Source organism: Carlito syrichta, unplaced genomic scaffold (assembly GCF_000164805.1).
Source record: "Carlito syrichta isolate Samal-C Ts95f unplaced genomic scaffold, Tarsius_syrichta-2.0.1 Scaffold315709, whole genome shotgun sequence".
In the NCBI taxonomy this organism is placed as follows: domain Eukaryota; kingdom Metazoa; phylum Chordata; class Mammalia; order Primates; family Tarsiidae; genus Carlito; species Carlito syrichta.
Genome location: NW_007259805.1, coordinates 357,880 through 374,878, shown reverse-complemented (window position 1 = coordinate 374,878; position 16,999 = coordinate 357,880). Strand labels below are relative to the sequence as shown.

At 47.9% G+C, this 16,999-nt stretch overlaps 1 protein-coding gene across 1 annotated transcript in view; it reads right to left on the bottom strand.

Moving 5' to 3' along the window:
- The window catches only part of TLK2 (tousled like kinase 2), an 83,920-nt gene that overhangs the window by 30,240 nt on the left and 36,681 nt on the right, over window positions 1-16,999 (bottom strand). Inside the window, exons 7-10 of the mRNA XM_008073173.2 lie at window positions 13,909-14,004; window positions 11,905-11,997; window positions 6,853-6,963; window positions 5,351-5,487 (exon numbers count right to left, since the gene is read on the bottom strand). Coding sequence (XP_008071364.1) covers window positions 5,351-5,487; window positions 6,853-6,963; window positions 11,905-11,997; window positions 13,909-14,004 — 437 coding nt within the window. The remainder of the gene's footprint in view (window positions 1-5,350; window positions 5,488-6,852; window positions 6,964-11,904; window positions 11,998-13,908; window positions 14,005-16,999) is intronic.

Genomic DNA, 16,999 nt, shown 5'->3' with positions numbered 1-16,999 from the left:
CTGTGCTTTAGCACACAATTATTGTTAGCTTCACAGTGGGCGGGGAGGAGCACCTCACGTTTCTCCTGTGACCTTATTTTCTGACTCGAAAATGACAATTTCCTGATTCCTTTTTAACAGCTAAGGAAATAATTATCTGGTATAAACCTGTTAAAAGTAAAAATCTGTTATTTGACAAAGATTAAAATGTTCCAAGTTCCATTTCATTTTTTGTTTGAATTAAAGCCTCCTCAATTTCATATCGAAAGCTAACATTCGTAGGGTGCTAAGAAAGCCAACATGACATTCTTTTGAGGCCCTATCACTTATCATAGTCTAAGCGAACCTTATTAGAAATCAGTCAAGCATGGTGACAAATGTCTGTAGTCCCAGCTACTTGGGAGGCTGAGGCGAAAGGATCACCGGAGGCTAGGAGTTCAATACCAGCCTGGGCGTAGTGAGATCTCATCTCTACAAAAACTCAGCCAGGCATGGTGGCATATGCTTATAGTCCCAGCTACTCAGGAGGCTGAGCTGGGAGAAATGCTTTTAGCCCAGGAGTTTGAGGCCGCAGTGAACTATGGTCACGCTGCTGCATTCCAGCCAGGGCAACCGAGTGAGACCCCGTCTGTTAAAAAAAAAAGAAAAAAGAAAAAAAAAATGTCAGGCAAACAGAAAACACTTGGATTAAAAATTTTCCACCTCGGCCTCCCAAAGTGCTAGGATTATAGGTGTGTGCCACCGCGCATGGCGGAAAATTCTTCTGACTCCCATTAGACATTCCCAATTCCACCTCCACAGTATGTATATAGTGGGTTCTCTGTATCCATGGATTCAATCAACTGGGAGTTGAAAGTTTTTTAAAAAGTTTGACGGTTGCACCTAGACTGGTCGTGTACAGATGTTTTTCCTTGCCACGACTCCCTAAACAACACAGCATGACAAGTATTTACACAGCATTTACATTTTACCAGGCCTTGTAAGAAATCTAAAGTCTGTGCAAATCCTGATTTAAAGTCTGTGCAAATCCTACACATTATATCAGGGACTTGAGCACCATGGGTTTTGGTATCTACGGGGGAGGGGACAGAGGTCCTAAATCAGGTCTCCCCAAAGGAAGACTGTAAAAACTATTCATGGCTTGAAGGAATTCTAGGTTAAGACTCCAGTCCTTAGGTAAAATCACAGTCTTCCTCTGACTCAGTGAACAGCCTTGAGGAAAACGCCTTATCTCAACAGGAGTTGCCCAATCAAAACCTGGCGCCATATCTTCAGCTCCTTCCTGCCCATCCAGGCTGTGAATGCAAGGCATGTTGAGCTCCTTGGAGATGGCCAGGCACTGTGGAGTTTAAACCATAAACCACTGTGGCTGGGAGTGCCATGACATTTAGCCTCTGAAGATGCTGCTTTAGCAAGACTGAGATTGTTAGCAATCACTTTCATTCAACATAAATAACAAAGACATTCTATTGTTTTCAGGGAGAATTCACACATTTACTCTCTTCAGATTTACCAAGGAAGGAGCCCCAGCGCCGCCAGGTACACACCATAAACACACCACGTATACACCATAAACATGGGGTACCCAGATCCTGACATGCCTCTGGGGACTGTTAAGCTGCTGTCCTGAAAACCAGTGTGTGCAGGAGGGGAGAGCTCAGTGCAAGACATCACAGGGCGACATGGGTGTTTCCTGAAGGGCTCCACTGCTTAGACTGAAGGGCAGGGGAAAAGTCAGTCAGTGGAACCTCACTTGGACTTATTTAGGGAGCATCAAGTCTGGATTATGCCAATAAGCCCTAACTTCTCTTAGAACACGAATGGTGTTGAACCAGCCCAGCCAGCCCACACACGCCCTTCACGGGGCGGATCCCTAGTACTTCTAGCTGTGGGACGTGCTTGCCCTTCCTCACCCACGGAAGGGGGCTCTTTCTCCTGTCTTCTGCAGAAGTACTGACGACCCAAGAAATCCACCTCACTCAAACCCAAGCAACTCGATTTAACAAGCCAGAGTCTGCAAGGGAAGCAAGACGTCCGTCTTGGGCTCTGCTGCAGGCTGAGCTGTGTCCCCTGACAGTTGTGCTGAGCCCCAACCCCAGCACCTTAGAACACAGTTTATTTGCAGAGAGCGTCACAAAGGACACGGCTAGCTAAGGTGAGGTCACACTGGACTAGGGAAGGCCAATTAACCCCATGCAGCCAGTGCTTCTGGCCGGTCTTTCTGCGGGAGGCAGGGACCCGGGGGGGGTGTGGGGGGCAACCTGTGAAGGTGGAGCTGCCTAAGCCATGGACCACCTGGGGCCACACACCGCTGGGGGAGGTGAGGGATGGGGGAGCAGAGCCAGGCCATGCTGACCTGGATCTGACTTTTAGACTCCTGAACTGTGAAGGAATACATCTCTGTTCTGCTAAACCACCCAGCTGATCGTATTCCGTGACAGCTGCTTGGGAAATGAATGCAGCCTCCTCCAGCACCAAGACTGCATTCCCCACTTCAAAACCACACTAGAAACAAAAGGAGGTAACACAAATTCACATGTTCACAGACATTACTTTAACAACAAAAAAATATTAGCATTTTGGGAGGCGGAGGAGAGAGGACTGCCTGAGTCCAGGGGTTCGATACCAGCCTGGGCAACTTGGCGAGACCTCGTCTCTATAATAAATAAAAAAAATTAGCCAGGTATGGTGGCGCAGTTCCAGTTTCTTGGAAGGCTGAGACAGAAGGATCACCTGAGTCCAGCAGGTCACCTCGTGAGTATGCCACTGCACTCTAGCCTGGACAACAGAGACTCCAACACCCCCAAAAGAGAGGTGGGGGGGCGGTTCCAGAACCTGTGTGCACCAGGCTGCTTACAAAGTAAAAGATGAAACACTGCATCTGCAAAAACTGTCATCATTTTTTACAGCCGATCCCATCTCTAAACAAACCCACTCCGTCCTGAGTTAGTCTGAAAAGGCTGCCCCTCTAACGAGTCGCCGTTGAGAGCCTTTCACAGCTGAGGGTCAGCCAGCGGGTTTAGATGGTTTCTGCCACCATGCGGATCTCACACTTTGTATTCTGATTCCATTCGAACACATCTGGGCCCTGGTGGGTGCTGCTTCCAGGGCTGCATGCACATCTTGGCCAGGAACCACAGAATGGCTGGCGGGACAGCGCTGCTCAAACGCCTAGTGCCCCTGCCACCACCAGCACCTGTGCTCAGAGCCTGACAAGAAGGCAGATCTGAGCCTCTGGAACCTGGCATGAGAGAAGTCTGTGCTCTCCTTGCAGGGTATTCTCTAACTCAACTGCCTCTTTTTACCCCCAAATACCAACAGGTACTATTGAGGTATGACTGTGAAGCCAAAACATGCTTAAGCTAAGTTGGATGTAATGTTTCACAAGGCCTTCTAATACATAACTGGGGTGTTAGTGTCAATAAAATGTTACAAATAGCTTCAATATTTGTACTTTTTTCTTTCAGGCTTACAGCTGTTATTTACGTTCCCTTATGACTCAGCAGTAGCCCCAGTAGCCCCGGGCTCTCTAATTCATACTCAAAAAGCGACTGCAGCAAAGAGTAACAGCGCCAGAGGCAGCCTTGGCCCCTCCCCTCCTGATCTGGAGAGCCCCTGACTTAAGCCTCACCAAGGCACATGAAGTGACTACCACATCAAAGCAGACATAAATCAAGTGCCCCAAAGCCTACGACAACCTCAAAATATTTATTTTTTAAATTCCCGAGCTAATAGTGGTTGTTCATACAGTTGGCATTTTAGGATTGTAAATGCAAATTCCCTTCTTAGAGTAAATGCCTGTGTGTCTGAAATCCAAAGTGCTGATAAGAGAAGGAAGGCGCAAGACTCCAAGTTGGAGACAGACACACACACCACAGGCTGGTTCCTGCCGCCTCCAAGGAAGTGGCTGCCCCTGATGAGTGAATGTCATATCCTTAGAGGGTCTTGGGACAGGCCCTATAAGGTTCTCCTATGGTTTCACTCTGTTTTATACCTCAGAAAATTCTGGTCAAGCATGGTGGCTCACATCTGTAATCACAACACTTTGGGAAGCCAAGGCGGGAGGATTGCTGAAGCCCAGGAGTACAAAACCAGCCTGAGCAACACTGCGAGACCTTATCTCCACAAAAAAAAAAAAAAAAAAAAAAGTTAGCCATGTGTGATGGCACGCCTGTCGTTCTAGCTACTCAGGAGGCTGACACAAGAGGACTGCCTGAGCCCTGGAGATCGAGGCTGTGGGGTGCTGTGAGCATGCCACTGTGCTCCAGCCTGGCAACAGAGTGAGCCGCAACACCAAAAGAAAAGATGAGAGAAAATCCTTCCTTGGCTTCCTGCCTCTCTCGTTTTTTCATGGATCCAGAATAAATGCTCAACAGACACCTCATGAAAATCTGTTATAGAATTAACAAATCGTTCGCAATCGCTGAATTTACATCTTTGCAAATCCTGTTCCTGGTTGCCGCTGACATGAATTTATGTCTTTGCAAATTCTGTTTTTGAATGCGGCAATGTTGTCATACGTATGTGTGATTATATTTTGCTTGAAAATGAATAGTGAGGCAGGGAGAGAGAAAGTTAATTGAGATAATTATCTAATATTGACTGTGCAATATTATTATTGATTTATGTAGCTGGTAAAAACTGTCAGTTGGTCATCATTTTGTTGCGATTAGTGTTGTATACTTGTATTTTGATATTTCAGGGCTTTTACACTTCAATGTTAAAAATAATTTACCATAATTAAGAAAATGAAGAAATATATGCTGATGAGATTTCCAAGGTCAGAAGTGAATCCAGGAACTTATTAGTGATAGTGAGATGGATAGCGATGTAATGATATGATGTAAACAAAGAAATATAGATATAATATATATTATATATATTCAATTTATAATATGAATAAAAATACAAAGTATGGAATGCAGTCAGAGTGGTATCTTAGGCAAATTCTGGATATGTCTGCAACTCTCAGCTGTATTGTGAAAAAGGTGACAATTTAGAAAAGATCATTTCACTTGTGCTTAATGACAAAGGTTTGCCGCAACCAGCTTCAGATTTTTTTTGTTTTCACCTGCCCTCAGTATTAGGAAAGTGAAATATTTGCCGGTCGTGAATGTGTTAAGACATCAGTTCAAACCCGATTTTTCCTCCTTAGTGCCAGTGACTCTTATTCTTCTGCACAATGGCACTCCAGTGGGGGCGACAGAGCAAGACCCTGTATCTAAAAATAATAATAATAGTAAAAATTTAAAAATGAAAGAAACGAAAAGATGGCCACCACGACTAGGATTATTGATAATTACAACTGCATAAAACCTCATAAGCTCAAAGCAGCCGCACAAGTCTCCATTTATCGTGGAGAAACACTCACTTGATGAGGTTCTGGAACGCGTAACCATCTGTCCACTGCTCAGTAAAAGAGGCCCCGTGTCGGACGGTGGTGAAGTGGCCTAGTCGCAGGCGGTCTTGCATGCTCTTATCTCTACACGCCATCTTCTCCTGTTTTGACTTGGGGAAAACAGACAAAAATGTAATGCAATGAGCATGGAGAAAGACGCTTCTCAGAAAGTAAAAGATTGAGGGTAACCAGGAAAGACACTGTTGAACAGGCACACATGACCTCGGAACAGTGAGCCACCCCTGGAAGGGCCACTCCGGCTCACACGAAGCAGGCGGGGTAGGGACCCGAGGACGGCAAGGTCCTCCCTGGAAGTCCCTCCAGGCTGCCCGCCCGTCCTCGTCTCACATCTGGACAACGGCAATGCCTAACTCCTGCTCCCGAGCCCTTTCTCTAGGTCTAGCGCGTGCCAGGGGGCCCGCCAAGCACCAAAACACACTCTACACACTCCCAGGGAAGTTGCCTCTTCCACAAGTCTCTGCTGCCCCTCTGGGTTCTCACAGGAGCAGCCCTTCACACACTGGAGGACAAATCCGCCTCCCTTTGGAATTCCCGCTTCAGGCCCCTCACGTCCTCCTGATTCCTGGGCACATCACTCATTCAGTGAACACTGAGTAACAGCCAGTTCTACGGCAGGGACTGTGCGAGCGCGACACACAGAGCACGGGGGGAAACTGGTATTTACAGCTGGGGGAGGAGACACAGCCACTGAATGTATTAACTGCAAGTGTAAACACCGTGTTAATGAACTTAAAGACAAAGAACAAAGTGCTGAGAGACAATGGTTAGGGCGACATCCGCCTGTGACGTTCGCTATCCTGGTCTAGAACACATCACCCTCTCCCTTGCAGCTGTCTTGGCTCGCTGCCTGCCCGGAATGCCCGTCAGTGGGCTTCTCGGCATGCGTACTGCTCGCCTGAACGGGCTTCCCCGCAAGTGGGAGTGTAGGGTACCTGCACGGTGAACATCTGTATACCCAACCCTGAATTGAACCCCACATCTTGGACATAACATAAAATAAAATAGAAAGTGGGAGTGTAGGCCCTGCCACTCTCGTGTAGACTGCTAGCCTCTGAGGGCAGAAGCCTGTCCTGCCCCTCAGACTCATGCTGGCTGCAGTGCGAGTGGGGTGCATTCCTCTTCCTTGCTGAGTAGTATTCCACTATGACAGTAACAGGACACTCACTTCAGCTGGTGGGAAGAATGTAATCCAGGAGCGCAGCACCCCCAAACCTCAGCTAGGACCAGCTGCCCTGTCAGCACCGCCCAGCCAGAAAGGAAGTCCCAAATCATCACTTAGGACGCTTGGTCTGGTGTCTGTGCCAGGAGGAGATTCTCACTGTGAAATACTGAGAATTCTTTTCCCAAAATGCCCATTTCACTACTTTGGTCTCAGGTAAGGAAAAAGAAGCTGACAGCAAGTGACACACAGTAGGTGTCTTGGCGTGCAGGGCCAGGCTGTGCCATTCACCAACCTTTTCTATAAGGAGCTTCTTGCTCATTGTCACACATCTGTTTAGCCGCTCCTTGTATTTCTCCAGCACCTTTTGCTGTTCGTCAATCTGCCGTCTCAAATCACAGTTGGCCTTCAATGGAAAGACAATTTTTACAATTAGCTCCAAGGAAGACAAGATGAACAGGAAAGCAGTTTCTAGGGAAAGAGAAAAATTATTTATATCTTTTATTAAATCAAAAGAAAAATTAAGGTTCACAGAGGAAAGAGGAACTATGGCTTTAAAAACATAAGTGATTTCTTTATTCTTGCGTGATAACATATCGTTTACTGTTAGTGATAAACTGGGTGACTAGAATTGGGCAGGTTTTTCCACTGACCACACTTTGCTCCTCCCTGTAACCAGTCTCAGCTTATCTCGCACATCAGATGCCTGAGCTGTCATAAAATAAAATAAAAATGTACAAACATACAGTGAATGTTGAAAATACATGTTGGGGTGATCAAGCACTTGCAAGAAACCGACAGAACTTTTTAAAAACCACATAATGTTCTTCATGTTCGTTTGTTCTTTGTTTTCTATTTTTACTTCTCAGGAAAAAGAAACAAATTTACACAAATGTTCCTCACCAGAGATGCCAGGCACACCCATGCCCACACAAGACCAAACTAGCCAACAGGGTCCTGATTCAAGGATGCCACAATGTAAATACACAGATAAACTGGCTGTGGTCAGAAGCCTAGGGGATGAACAAAAACTTTAAAAAATTCAAGCTTCCTTCAATAATAGAGAAGGAAAGAACCACTAACCCAAAGTCAAATGCTCGCAACTCCTGATTTATTCCTGTGCTAAAAAACAACAACAAAAAGGTCTCTACTCTCTTGGCAAACAATTCTACTTTATAACAACTTACTTGAATTATTAGAAAAACCTGTTATTTCCCAAGTAAGTGATATAAATGTTTCTGAAACCATGAAAAGCACAAATGGAAGATATTCCAGGATACTCGTTTGTTGTCTCTTTAGCTTCATTTGTTGTTGTTGTTTTTTTGTCAGAGTCTCCCTCCATCGTCCAGGCTGGAATGTAAGGGCATGCTCCCGCTCACCGCAGCCTCGACCTGCTGGGCTCAGGCAATCCTTCCGCCTCAGCCTTCCAAGTACCTGGAACCACAGGTGCATGCCACCATGCCTAATTTTTTTGATTTACTGTAGAGACGAGGTCTCGCCATGTTGCCCAGGCTGGTGTCAAACCCTGGGCTCAGGCCATCCTCTTGTCTCCACCTCCCGACTGAACTTGAAGAACATTATGTGGTTTTTAAAAAGTTCTGTCGTTTTCTTGCAAGTGCTTAATCACCCCTAACACGTATTTTCGACATTCGTTGCAGGTTTGTACATTTTTATTTTATTTTGTGATAGCTCAGGCATCTGATGTGCAAGACTAGCTGAGACTGGTTACAGGGAGAAGCAAAGTGTGGTCAGTGGAAAATCCTGCCCAATTCCAGTTGCTGGGATGACAGGCATGAGTCACCATGCAGACTGGCCTCATTGTTAAAGCAAACCCTATGAACCAGCCTTCACCTCCAAGCGCTTCTGCTCTCCTCACAAGCATAAAGTTCTCCCGGCAGCCTCTGAGAGAGTCCCACGAACCACCTTAGCAGAGGCAGTTACATGGGGAAATCTTCTCAGGTTTCTATGAAGTCCTGTCTAGTCCTGGAAAGTGAATGTTCCCTGTGGTTCCAGTTACTTGGAAGGCTGAGGGGGAAGGACCGCCTGAGCCCAGTAGGTGGAGGCTGCGGTGGCTGTGAGTGTGCCCTTGCATTCCAGCCTGGGCAACAAAGTGAGACCCTGACTCAAAAAAACCCCCCAAAACAGAAATCTCTAATCAAATGGATGGAACCCATCAGCTTCCAGCGGTTTACTTGAAATCCTAAGAATCCCAAATGTTGGTGGCTTCCGGCAGGAATGCCTCTAGGAGTTCACGCCCCAAGTTGCAGCTGGCTAGCATCCCTCCTGCAGGCCCAGACAGCATCCCCCCACAATGGAGAAGCTCAGTGAAGGATTTGGGTCTGCCTGAAAGATGATGTGACCTGTGGTTCTCCCCACTGGCCATCTTCCAGACCGTCTCGAGACCCACTCCTGGCCCACGTGAACCATAGCAGTGCCATTCTGCCGTCCTCTCTGATATCGCCCTCCTGCAGTGCTGCTCTGTACCCAAAGATGGCGACTGCCACCAGTAGACGATGCAGCCAAGGGCAGCGGTGAGGCCCCAGAAAATGCAAGGCAGCACCACTTGACGTCCAACAGGCAGGAGCAAGTAGGTGCGAGGTTTCTACACCCTCCTAAACACGGCTAGACGGTGAAGGGGTAGGACGCCCACAGTACTTGCTCAGCTCCGCAGAACTGCTCTGGACCCAAACCTGCCAGACACTGGAATGTGGCAGGAAGTTGAGCCCACAGTAACTATTTCATTGTAAGTCCTAGATGGCAACTCGACCAGCACCCAAGTAAGCAAGAACAGCAATGAAGGCAACTGGGAGCGAGTGTCTATGCAAGCAACAAACCACGCAACAACGCAAGACAGGCCCTGAGTCTCCACATGGCTCTTCTCACTCGGAGCCGAAGGAAACAAAGTCAGGCCTAAGGAATCATTTCTAGATACGAAATAAGACCAGGCGTGGTGGCTCACACCTGTTATCCCAGCACTTTGGGAAGCCGAGGCAGGAGGATCACTTAAAACCCAGAAGTTCAAGACCGGCCTCATCTCTACCAAAAATCAAAAAGGCAGCCAGGTGTAGTGGTGCGTGCCTGTAGTCCCAGTTGCTCAAGAGACGGAGGCAGGAGAGCTGTTAAAGCCTAGGGGGTCACGGCGGAGGTGAGCTGTGATTGTGCCACTGTGCTCCAGCCTAGGTGACGGAGTCAGACTCCCGACTCAAACAAACACACAAATAAGAAAAGAGAATATCAGCTTGAAAACAGTAAAAATGATCATCTACAGAAATCAAAAGAACGTTTTAGAATACTTCTTTGTCGTACTCTGTAAAATGTAAAAAGACATGATATCTCTAAACCAGGAGGCAAAACCCTGAAGAATACACAGGGCGAGATAACAAAGTGGACTAGATAAAACAAAAGAGTGGGTTAATAAAAACTGTAAATAACAGAATCAAGATTCACATGCGCCTCAGTAAACTGCAAAAAATATATGAAGACAAAGTGAATGTTTGACGAGATTCATTAAAATGAGGCACATTAAAATGAGGCATAACGTGTTGGAAGTAAAGGATACAAACCAGAGAATCAGGCTAGGAACAAAAGAAGAAACCAATACAAGAAGGGTGAAAGCAATAATTATGCATGATCAGAACAAAAAATGTGAAAAAAAGGGTGAAAGCAATAATTATGTACTTCCAGAACAAAAAATACAAAGACCACATATAGATATACCAGGCAAAGTGTAATAGAGTACAGGGTTTGTTCCTTTGGTCACGAACTTCTCTGAAACATTAAATGCTAAAAAAATTAAAAGGGCATGTGTGCTACACCAGACAACAGATGTGACACAGAACCCCCCCCCCCCCATGCTTTTACGTGCAAGGACAGGAGAAAGCATTCTCAGCTCTGTGAGCACACAGAAAACTTAACCCCGACACACTCTTGCTGAAAAATAATTACTAAAAATACACCAGTCTATCAACAGGTGAAACAAAAAGGCAAAAATGTAAAAATTACTACTTTGGTTTTTTTTAAATACTGTTAATGAGCTCTGAAATCAGTCAATTACTGAAACTTGGTCATAAAGCTACCTATAAATATAAGAAACTCTCCTGTAAAACACGACAAGCAATAACTTAATAACAACATAAACAAACTGGACTTTGCCATACGGGCCAGACTTACAGTTTGGCAGTGTGCTTGCCAGCAGGTTTTACATAACAGGGAGTAAGACCAAACAACCTTACACTATACTTTTATTAATTAAACATCTTCGGAAGGGCACAGAACCACGCATGTGGTGGCTTTTATTATCCTTACTGCCAAACAGATCCCTTTATTTCACAAAAGTATGCCCAGAAGGCCTCTAAGGAAAGGCGACAAAAGCAAAGATGTGGCCCTGTGGTTGTGTTGGCCCTTCAGGCTCTGAGGCCCAGTCAGTCGGTCAGCAACCACACCTGCCTCCCTACATCACTGGAGCAGACACAGAGGCTGGCCAATTCCACTCAGAAAACAGTCGTCGTTAACGGAACTGGGGTGACAAATTTTTCTGCATTCTCTAAAGAGCATGAATAACTTTCATAACAGAAAAACAATAGTGCTTTTTACTTTCTTAAAAGAATGAGCCGGTCATCCCGAATTGCATATTCAGAATATATTTTTTAAATGCCACGGTATATTTTTCAGAGGTACCTAATTCCAGACTAGGTATTTCAAAAGTTTCTCTTGTAAATATAAAAAACTTCAATAGGCCAGGCTTGGTGCTCAGCCTGTAATCCCAGTACCTTGGGAGGGTGAGGCGAGTGGACTTCCTGAGCCCACGGGTTCTAGACCAGCCCGGGCAACTTGGCGAGACCTCGTCTTTACAAAAAATCACAAACACTAGCCGGGCGTGGTAATGCGTGCCTGTAATGCTGGCTACTTGGAAAGCTGAGGCGAAAGGATCGCCTGAGCCCAGCAGGTTGAGGTTGCAGTGGCCATGAGCATGCCACTGCATTCTAGCCTGGGTGACAGAGTGAGACTCTAATTAAAAAAAAAAAAGAAAATAGTTTAAAAAAATTCAGTAACATTAAAATAACTTATCTGGAATACGAAAACAAAATGTCAAACCTATTCCACAGTTGTAGATGAAATACAACATTCCATGTATCTACTTCTCTGGTATAAACTCAAACATTAAAAAACTGTAAGAGTTCTAATTTAAAGATCGTGTTTAGAATGTAGGTATCACCCAGACTCCTACTCAGAGTTCGTGAGTCAAAGGAAAACAGCCAAATGGTTTTTATTTAACTTCTCATGTTTCGACGGCATGTACTTAATCCGAACGCACGTAAGAACTCTCTTACCGCACTTCATTACTTACTCTCAGCAAGTCATCTATCCTCCCCTCCTTCTTCTCTAGGTCCGAGTTCTTACTGTTTTCGAGTGCAGAGATTTTTTCTATTGTGAGGTCAGACTGCAGAGGCAAAGGCAGAGCAGATTTAGGCCTAATGTCAGCTGGCCATAGACTCACAGAACCGGACTCACAGAACCGGCACTTGCGGCACAAACAGCCGCAGGGCACAAGAGACACAGCCTGCCTCTCCCCCACCCCCACGCCCTAGCGGCATCTTGGAGCCCCTCACATCTGCACTTTACACGCGTGTTCATTCTGGAGTCAAGTACACAAATCCTCACGTTAGTGTACACTGAACAACACAGGAACGTGCGAAACGAAATGGAAAGAACTGTGAACAGAAAAGGAAGCCACAGGACTCGGCCGATCCCAAAGAGCACGCCTGCCACCTAGTGGAGACAGAGCAGGCGGTGGGGAGGCCATGTCCTGCCGGTCCCAAGACAATGAAAACCTGGGTAGGCCCGGCTCGGTGGCACAGCCTGTCATCCCAGCACTTTGGGAGGCCGAGGCGAGTAGACTGCCTGAGCCTGAGGGTTCGAGACCAGCCCCAGCAACTTGGCGAGCCCTCATCTCTACAAAACATCAAAAATTAGCTGGGCATGGTAGTGCGTGCCTGTGGTTCCAGCTACTCGGAAGGCTGAGGCAGAAGGATCGCTGGAGCCCAGCAGGTCAAGGCTGCGGTGGCTGGGAGTGGCCATTGCACTCCAGCCTGGGTAATGGAATGAGACTCCAACTCAAAACGAAGTAAAAATAAAACCTGGGTAGCTCTTGGGGTTTGAGCGATGCCTCTCGGTCCCCAGGCATCTGAAGACCACACTGAAGAGGCCGCAAGGAGACCCAGTCTCGACCCGGCCAACTCAACGCTGCCAGTGGGGCCTGTGCCTTCCACCCTGCAGCGGGGACTCCAGAGCAAACAGCACTGCTCCCCCACCCCGCCCCACTGAAGAGTGTCTGAAGGCTGTGAGTCCCTCACACCAGCACACTGCCTCTTAGTGGAGTCCAGCCACGTCTTGCAAGGAAGCAAGCATGTGCAAGGCATAAATGACAACTGCCACTCACAAGAGGACTGACATCTGCTGAAAGCCAACCGCAACCACAGCTCAGTACGAGGGGGACCCCAAAACCCCAGAATTTACTTATAAAAAATTGTGTATTTATTCCTACATGTTCAAATTCCAGTCACCTTTAAAGGACTCTCTGCTGGATGCAATACACCTATCCAGATGTTTTTTCCACTGCTCAAAACTGTTTTTGAGCTCATCCTTTTGGATGCCTTTTAGTGCCTCTTGCCGTTTTTTGTTTCGCCTCTTTCACATGGGGAAAACGTTTTCCTTGGAGAACTTTTTTCATCCAGGAAAACAAACACAAGTCTCTCGGGGAGAGATCAGACGAATCAGGAGGGCATCATGCAGTTTTTAGTAAAAAATGGCTGAACACTCAGTGCAGTGTGGGCAGTGCGTTGTCATGGTGGAAGGACCAGTCACCTTCGGCCACAACTCAGGACGTTTCTTCCACAAATCATGACACAACCTTCTCAAAACTTGTAGATAAAAGCTTTGGTTGATCATTTGATCTGAGGAAACAAATGCCGAGAGTACCACAAGGGGTCTGCCCTCCAAAAGATAACTCTGGGTTTTTCTGGGTCCCCCCTTGTCTCTGCTGTCTGAGATCATGTGATTCGGCCCTGGGTTTACAGACAACTTGACTAAGGAAACCCAAGTTCCACAAGACACAGCTTGAGCTGCCGCGCCAGCCTGGCCAGGCCTTCCATGCACTGTGCTCTCCTCTGCTGCAGACTCGGCTGGAGCGTTTCCGCTACCGACACAGGGGGTGAAGAACAGCCCGAGGGGCTAAGGCCCCTTCCCCAGGGCTTCACCATCATGCGAGTTCTGGCTGTGACACACAGGCTTAGCTCTACCATGAAGCCAGGGAGCCCAGCGGGCCCCGACCGCCCAGCACAGCCATACCTACCTGTGTCTGTCTATGCTGGATGGAAACCTGCTTCTGGGAGCTGCAGGAATGCTCGGTGGTACCAGATCCCGTGGACGAGGGGCTGTTCTGCTGAGCCTGGAACAAAGGCACACCACTGGTCACAGTAGGTCTGAGCCCTTCTCCACTAACATTCGCATTAATGCTGATGGTTGCCTCTACATAAAATAAACCATTTCTTGGCAAAGGCACAGTCAGGGTAACGTGGCCAAAAAGTAAGTAAGAGAACCCAGACGTGAGACACAGGGCTGGACGTGCTGGCTTTCCCACGCTCCTGCACAGAGGTTTACTGCATGTGCCAAGCACTCACACGTGACTCTTTCAACTCTGTAAATCAGAAGACGTGAAAAAGGCTTCCTGTAGCCACCTGCCTGTTCCACCTGCACAGAACGCTGAGTCCAGGCACGGGCTGGAAGGGCAGAGCTGCCACCCCCAACAGATCCCAGGGACACAGTGCCACTGTGAGCACCACATCTGGACTCTAGGCTGACATTGCCCCTTGCTGAACAGGCATCTTATGGTATTTGACAGGTTGTCTGATTTGGCTGAATATGATTCAACTATTCGAGGACACACGGTCATGATGCTCCCAATGGTTCTTTCACAACAGAGCCAACACACTGGAAGCCTGCATGTCCTGAGAGTGTGGTGCCCAGAGGCCAGGACGGCCCTGGTGTCAGGGGAGCGTCTCCCCACACCTCTCTGTGGAGCCTTCCGACCCCGCCTGGTCCCTTGAAGCCTCCCCAACAGTGCCCCCACCCTGAGCAACAGCTGGAAGCCGAAGGCCTCACTGTCGTTGTCACAGGGACACTCCAGAGGCACTGTGAGGAGGTGGTTGCTATTCTTTCCATTTCACAGAACACAAGTCAGAGGCATGACGCGCCTACATGGGGTCACCAACCTTGTGAGTGGGGAAGCAGAACTGGGCCTGTCTGTGTCCACAGCAGCTGTTTGTGCAGACAGCGGCCGGCCAGGCTGTGGCAGGCCCAGCGCCACACTGACTTCAGTGGGGCCTGCACCCCGGGAGACATTGCCAGCTCTGTTTTGTGTTCGTCCAGCAGCTATTTAAGTGCTCCTGATGGCTAAGCTGGCAGCAGGTGGTCAAGGGAATCCGGAACCCAGACCAACCCAGTCCTTACTCTGCCCTCATGAGGCTTACAGTCAGGATATTCATTAAATACTTGCAAAATATTTGTCGGCTGTGCGCAGTGGCTCACACCTGCAGCCCCAGCACTCTGGGAGGCTCAGGTGGGAAGACTGCTTGGGCCCAGGAGCTCGAGACTAGCCTGGACAACACAGCAAGACCTTGTCTCTACAATAAATTTTTAAAAAATTAGCTGGGTGTGTTGGTGTGCACCTGTAGTGCCAGATGCTTGGGAGGTTGACTCAGGAAGATCGCCTGAGCCCAGGAGGTTGAGGCTGGGGTGAGCCACAATTGTGCCACCACACTCCAGTGTAGGTGACAGAGTGAGACCCCGACTCAAAAAAGAAAAAGAAAAATATTTGTCGAAAGAAACTGTCAAATAAGCCATCATATAGTAAACACACAATCGCAATGAGAATAAGTGCTGGAAGAGCAGGTAAGAGAGCACATGGCCCGATGGAGAGTCGTGACCAGACCCGCAGAGAGGTGAAGACCTGAGGACCGCAGGGCCAAGAGTGGAGGCAGCAGCACCAGCTGGTGGGTAACGGGCCTCAGAGGGCACGACTCAGGGAGTGCAGAGCTCCAGGAATCACGTGGCCCCGGCTGAGCCAGGCATGGGCAGAGCTGCAGTTAAAAACCTGGTCTACGTGATTCCAAGTAGCTGAAATCTTTCTCAGGCTGCATGTGGTGGCTCACGCCTGTCATCCCAGAACTTTGGGAGGCTGAGGTGAGAGAACTGCCTGATCCCAGGATTTGAGACTAGCCTGGGCAATACAGCAAGACTTCATCTCTACAAAAAAAAATTAAAATTAAAAAATTAGCTAGGCATGGTGGGTACGTGCCTGGAGTGCCAGTCATTTGGGAGGCTGAGGTGGGAGGATCGCCTGAGCCCAGGAGGTCGGGGCTACGGTGAGCTGTGATCCTGCCACTGCACTCCAGCCTGGGTGACAGAGCAAGAATGCGTCTCAAAAATAAATACATAAATAAATAAAAATGTCTCTGCTCCTTCTGAAGTATAGCAAACCCACACTTTTGTTGCTAATTAAGGCTCATCACCACCAACCTCAAGCACCAGCTGCATTAAGACACAAGCCCTAGGCATGCCTATAATCCCAGCACTTTGGGAGGCCGAGGTGAGAGGATGGCGCATGCCTGTAGTTCCAGCTACTTGGAAGGCTGAGGTGGAAGGATCGCCTGAGCCCAGCAAATCAAGGCTGCAGTGGCCATGAGCGTGCCACTGTACTCCAGCCTGGACGACAGAGTAAGACTCTGACTCAAAAAAAAAAAAAGTAACGCTGGCTTCTAGTTCATGACAGGAGGCCCGGTCTCCCAATATTCTCCTGCAATGCAGGGGTTAAAAATGAAATCATAACAGCACTAAGAAATGAGGGGGAAATTAGGAGGCCAAGGAGGCAGGAGGCTTGCTTGAGGCCAGGAGTTTGAGATCAGCCTGAGCAACATGATGCAACCCTGCTCTACAAAAACAAAATTTTAAAAATTAGCTGGGTGTGGCGGTGCGTGCCTGTAGTCCCAGCTACTCGGGAGGCTGAAGCAGGAGGGTCACTTGAGCCCAGGAGGTCGAGATCACAGTGAGCTATGATCAGGTCACCAAGCCTATGCTGCCGAGAGGTTTCTTCTCGCCACCCTGCCACCCCTCGCATACCCAGGGGCCTGGATTCTATCACTTCTGACCCCAGGATAAAGCACTGAAACATCTCTAAATAAGAATAATCAACAAACATATATGTATTAAAAAGTCACAGATCAGTAGGTCCGGGCGAGGGCTCCTAGACATTGTAGCTTGAGAAAACAAGCCAAGAAAAAAGGACAGCAAGCCGGGCTCGGTGGCTCAGCCTGTCATTCCGCGCCTTTGGGAGGCTGAGGTGAGTGGATTGCCTGAGCCCGCAGGTTCGAGACCCGCCTGGGCAG